Source organism: Acartia tonsa, chromosome 11, assembly GCF_053477335.1.
Source record: "Acartia tonsa isolate MP-2025a chromosome 11, ASM5347733v1, whole genome shotgun sequence".
In the NCBI taxonomy this organism is placed as follows: Eukaryota; Metazoa; Arthropoda; class Copepoda; order Calanoida; family Acartiidae; genus Acartia; species Acartia tonsa.
The window spans coordinates 7,881,442-7,887,029 of NC_137270.1; the positions used below are offsets into that span (position 1 = coordinate 7,881,442).

The following is a 5,588-nucleotide window of genomic DNA, read 5'->3' on the forward strand; positions in this document are numbered from 1 at the left end:
TTTACCCTTGAGGTAAATTTTTAGAGGGGGGTGGTAATTACTTCTCTCAACAGATTATGGGAAGTGTTTACCCACATTCCTTCAAATTTTGTTACCCCCCCCCCTCATATTGTATTAATTTAGTCAGTTTTCTACGAATATTAGAATAACAATCATAATATTAATGCCAGTTTTGTTAGGAATTGGGCCCCTTTGGGATAAGAGAACTGGTTTTAGTCTTTTTAGTACTTTATAATTTTAATATCTGCGGAAAGCTGTCTACATTACGATGCAATAAATAACTATTATCTAGGGAGTAAAAAGAGGTAATACTCTGATTGATATAATATTATATGTAAAATGAATATGAAATCATTCATACCAAAACAAAAAAGGCTTGGATGTCTTTGTTTATTTGAATAATATGTCATGTAAAAATGTTGGTAGTTTTGTTGTGGATAGTTTGCAGTCTTTCACATCAAATCCACAATCTTTTTATAAGATAAAATGGAGTCATATTTGTGTTGCAATATCATTTTTAAAAAATAAAGCGGATGTTTTTCTAAATGACAAAAATGTTGAAGATATCAGGAAAAGAAGAACATTTAAGTATTTTTTGTTGTCTAATTTTGCCTATTTAGAAAGCATAGTAACTGATGGTATACACTCATTCACCACTCCCTCTGATTGGAGATACACAAGGAAATGGATTCATTTGTGTATTGCAATTTCTTTTCCAAAAAATAAACTTGACATATTTGTTGGGGGAAAAAATATGGATGAAATTTGTACAAGGAAAATCCTAAGGTTGGTCTTTAATACAAAATCACAACATGTTTATGTATAGATGTATCTTGTATAGCATGACTGTCATATTTAATTTGTTAACCAATTGTCCTGTCACTCTACAGGATATGTCAATGGGAGAAAAAAAACATTCTCTGAAAATACATATATGTTGCTTTCACAAGCCAATAAGAAACGTTATGTCATGCACACTTGGTTAAAATTAAAGTTGTCTCAAAGATAATTTAGTTTTGAAAAAGAAAAAGAAGGTGAAAAGGAGCTTTTTCTCTTGGGTGGGCGATGGTATCTTCCCTGGAACCACTAGAAGCTGAACTCTAAAGGAAAACCATACCAGTTCAGCGGTTAGCAAGATTCTTTGCCACACATATGCACACATTGTTTATCCTTCTATAGCTGAAACTAAACTTTTTGACATAGTTGTCAGTTATTCCTATCCGTTAACATATACCTTGCTTAAAACATATGTATAGTTTCTTAGAAATTGATAAAGTAAACCATATCTTTTATTTAGTATAAAATAAAAAAACAAAAAAAAAGATTTTTTATCAGTATCCAAGTAACTCTAATTGCCCATTTCTCTCACTTTAATTACAAAGAGAGGAGTAGGTTGTGGGTAAAATCTGTAAAGGTGTGAGTTTTGAGGCTTAAAAACAGTAGTAGAACGATAATATTCACTAAATATGTGTATTTCTTATTGAAAAGAACTATAGACAAAAAAAAATTTTAAGATACCTGAATAAAAAATACCTAAAAATTTCACCGAAAGCTTTGCCAATGTCAACCTGACAAAAATAAATTTTTTACATACAATACATAGATTTACCATGGACAATCAAATAATGTTTTAAAAAATTGATATCTTTGAAATAATTTGCATTATTTGTAATTTTTGAAACTCTTTCGAATAATTTTTTATATAATTGTTAATTTTGTTATTGTCAGTTTGACATTAGTGAAGCAATTGTTGAATTTTTCGATATTTTAAACAATTTTTTAACTTAAAATTTCAAGTTTTGAAATACCCATTTCATCAATAATATCATTACAAAAATAATATTGCTTTTGGTGTTAAAATTTAGATTAATATTTCTTTAGACCCAGGTGATGCTTTTGGTGTTGTCTGATATTAATTTTATTGTGTATTAACAATATTTGAATGTTTTAACATTTTTATATCACATAAAAATATGTTTAGCAACGTAAATGGAAGACTGACAAACAGTACAAATTCCATGATGATTAAAGTTGGCCATTACTACTTTGATAATAAACCATTAATTGGTCTATTGTCTGATATTGATGTTTGGGACAGATATTTAAGGTAAATTTGAATTGTTATTTTATAATCTTAATCAATAAAATGAATTGCTTTCATTATTTGATTCAGCATTGAAGAATTGACAAAGTTTTCTTCCTGTAAATCCCACACAAGAGACCCTGGAAATATTATAAATTCAACCACAACTTGGAATATAACAGGTGGTTTAAACATACATTAGACATTAGAATTGTTGATATTTCTCCAACTTCTATACTAAATTTTAATTGAATGATTTTTAAAATGATAAAGAATTAATTGTTATAATCATTTTGACTTAAAATTTGAAAATGTCATGAATTGCTGAAACAGTTTATTCTTTATAATAAAAAGATAGAAAACATTTCATTTTAGTGTAATCATATGCTTTATTGAAATAGTTCAAGGAAAAATCTCATCTATCCTCTTGATATATTATTTTTGATCTATTTTTTTTATAAAACAAAAATATTTTAAATAAGGGGGGGGGGGGTTAATGCAACCATCTTGTAACCAATGTATAAATGGCACTTAGAATTCAAATTTTGATCTAAAAATTTCCATGAGTAATCCTTGATAGGTCTATTTTCCCTAAATCTAAAAAAAAGTTGAAAAAGTAACGGCTAACGGCTCAGCTGTTTAGCTATTTTTTTTGGCTATTTTTAGGCCAAATCTGTCATAAATTACATAGAAATCAACTATTTGAAACATATTTTTGCTTTAATTCATCTGAAAAGATACAAAAAAAAACATCTTTTTAGATTTCTAGTACCAGCAACTACTGGCTAGACCTGTTTAAAACGTTTTGGAGCAGCAAAGAGTATTATGAGAAGATAGGTTTTGTGATGGATTTGCCTCAAAAAAAGCCAAAAAATGGCTAAACGGCTGAGAAGGGAGGTGGGGGCAAGGGGCAAGGGAAATAAACAGAGTAAAAAGGGGCAGTCATATTCTTGCCCAGCCAGCTAGCAGCTGGCCGGGTCCAATAATCTTGTAATATAAAAATCACACCATAAAACCTCAATATATTTCATCAAAAACAAGTTGTGATTTCACTTTGCATGACACTATGGAAATCTATTATTCAATTAACAATCCCTTTATAATTTCCACCAAATTTATTGGATTAATCTGGATTTCATGCCCTTTCTTTGATAACTCTTATATTGAATTAATTGCCCATTGTCCCCTCCCTTACTCCCTGCAGATTTGCCCTGGAAATAGCCAAAAAATGGCTGAACCACCAGCCATTGGCCGTTACTTTTCCAACTTTTTGTTCGATTTATGAAAAATAGACCTACCAATTACTACTCATGCCAAATATTATAAAGAAATTCGGATTCTAAGTGCCATTTGCTCATTGATTACGAGATGGTTGTATTTAAAAAAAACCTATACTTCTAGGAACATTGATCAAGGAGTCCACACATGATTGGGAAAAAATGGCCTGTCCTAGAAATTATTCTATAGTAAACTTCCCTGTACTGTATGATACTTTTGATAAAGCAGAAGAAGCATGCAATAAGATTACTATTGGTAGTATGACTGGTCTCTTTCAGGTAAAAAATATCTTTTATTGTGCTTTAAATTCTAATACTTTATTTGCAGTATAATTATCTTTTATACTCTAATTCATACATTTTCACCTAATAAATGACAAAAATATGTATGTATCACTTTTTTTGTAATACTGCACATAAAAATAGAGACTTTCGAGTATTCTGTCAATATTATCAATGATCAAATGCCATAAAATTTTAATTTCTACCTTTGTTAAAAATTTCCAGTTTTTCCAGATCATATCTTGCCAGAATATTTGATTGCGACTTTGTTATAAGAATACAATAATTAGTTATTGTTATTCTGCTACTGAAAATAAAGAGGATAAAGTATAGCAAAGCTGGTCCCAATTATAAGCAAAACCTAAGAAAACCAGATAACTGATAAAAAAGAACCAATGTAAAATGAAGAGAATATTTTAGTACCTATTAACTTTAGAAAATACATAAACATGCATTTTTAAACATTTTAACAAAAATAAGAAACAAATGTAAGAAAGAGAAAGTGTGTGCTCATGGAAATAATTGTATTCTGTAATATTACATAAACTAGATTTATAGTCTATATATTAACCATTTAACAATTATACCTACAGACTTTTGAAGATTATGAGTTTTATCACACAAGTAGTATTTTAAAGCCAGCAGTAAAAGAACAATGTTGGCAGGTAACTTCAAACTTTTTCAAGATGTCATTTGTTTATAATTTGCTTAATATTGTATAACTTTATCTGTACGTACAGGGTAGTCGCTTGCTACATTGGATGCCCTACAAATCTTTCAAAACTGAGGGTAAATATGAACGTGAAGATTTTGTCCACATCTACACTAATACAACACTGGCCATTGACCTCTGGAGACCAAGCCAACCTAATAACAAAGTTATTGGAGAAATTTGTATTAAATCATATTTTGGTAATAAGATTAACAATACTTTAAAAAATATTATTGGTGTCAATTTAAAATGTTGAATTAAAAATCATATTGATAAACTTATTTCTTATAATTAAATATTTTGTTTAGGTTTAGAGGCTGGTACGAGTTGGTAAGATACTATATACATTTAAAATATGTTTTTAAATAAAATAATATCATAACATCACTATGTTTTGCTGTGCTAATCATTGAAAATTACCAGCTTAAAATATTTTTAAAACAAATTAATGTGCATATATTGACTTTTCAATAAATCTATCAAGACTAAACTAGAATTGCAAATCAATTCTGAATTGGAATTTATAATAGTTGGGGTAAAAAGGGGAATTAAAATAAGTTGTTCTGAAAGGAAATATTCAAAGATGTTCAAGCTCTTCTTTAAGTGAGGTAAAATTCCTTACTGAAGAGGCTCACCAAAAATTACATCTCCTCTTTCCCTTAAACAAAAACAGAGAGTTAGGGTTCGAAAGCCGCGCCTCAGCCGCGCAAAAGCCTCAGTTTTAAACCTGCTTGTGAGCAGAAAAAGAAATTTTTGAAAGAAGGATTGTCTACTAAAGAGACAGTTTTATACATCCAGCTAAATTTTATAGTGATAAAATGACGATTTCACTGAGGCATACATTCGGCTTACGCGCGGCTTCCGATCCCTGCAGAGAGTCGTGAAAATAATTACATTTACCATTACATTTTGAAATAATCATTTTTAAATATTTGAAACATAAATGAGAACAAGTTTTCCAAATATATAAAGCATTTTATATTATTTTATATAATTTATAATAACATTTCTCTTGAAACATCCTGTAGGTATGATTTTCCTTGCGGAAATGAAGATTGGGGATGGGCTTCATGTACAGCTGCAAATGTACCTAGGTATCATTCACATCAAGAGTTTTAATTAGTTTACTTATCAGTTCTTAGTTAGTTGTTTAAAACTTTTCTGCTTAAAATATATTGACTTTGATTTAGGTAGCCAGTAAGATCTTTTGATGTACACTTTACTAAAATTTGTT

General features: G+C 29.2%; 1 protein-coding gene across 1 annotated transcript; it reads left to right on the forward strand.

Annotated features, from left to right (window-relative positions):
• The first annotated feature begins 630 nt into the window (after window positions 1-630).
• On the forward strand, window positions 631-4,694 carry LOC145332254 (uncharacterized). The gene is made up of 7 exons (XM_080177205.1): window positions 631-786; window positions 1,982-2,107; window positions 2,174-2,265; window positions 3,485-3,639; window positions 4,236-4,307; window positions 4,383-4,554; window positions 4,663-4,694. Exons 1-7 carry the CDS (start codon window positions 755-757, stop codon window positions 4,686-4,688), a joined length of 675 nt encoding a protein of 224 aa, XP_080033331.1. The 5' UTR covers window positions 631-754; the 3' UTR covers window positions 4,689-4,694.
• The last annotated feature ends 894 nt before the right edge of the window (window positions 4,695-5,588 follow it).

Excerpts from the sequence above, each read along its gene's own strand:
- LOC145332254 (XM_080177205.1), top strand. The coding sequence starts at position 755 with ATGGATGAAATTTGTACAAGGAAAATCCTAAG. Across the intron at positions 787-1,981 it reads TGTACAAGGAAAATCCTAAG|CAACGTAAATGGAAGACTGA; the intron begins GTTGGTCTTTAA and ends AAATATGTTTAG. Across the intron at positions 4,308-4,382 it reads TAAAAGAACAATGTTGGCAG|GGTAGTCGCTTGCTACATTG; the intron begins GTAACTTCAAAC and ends CTGTACGTACAG.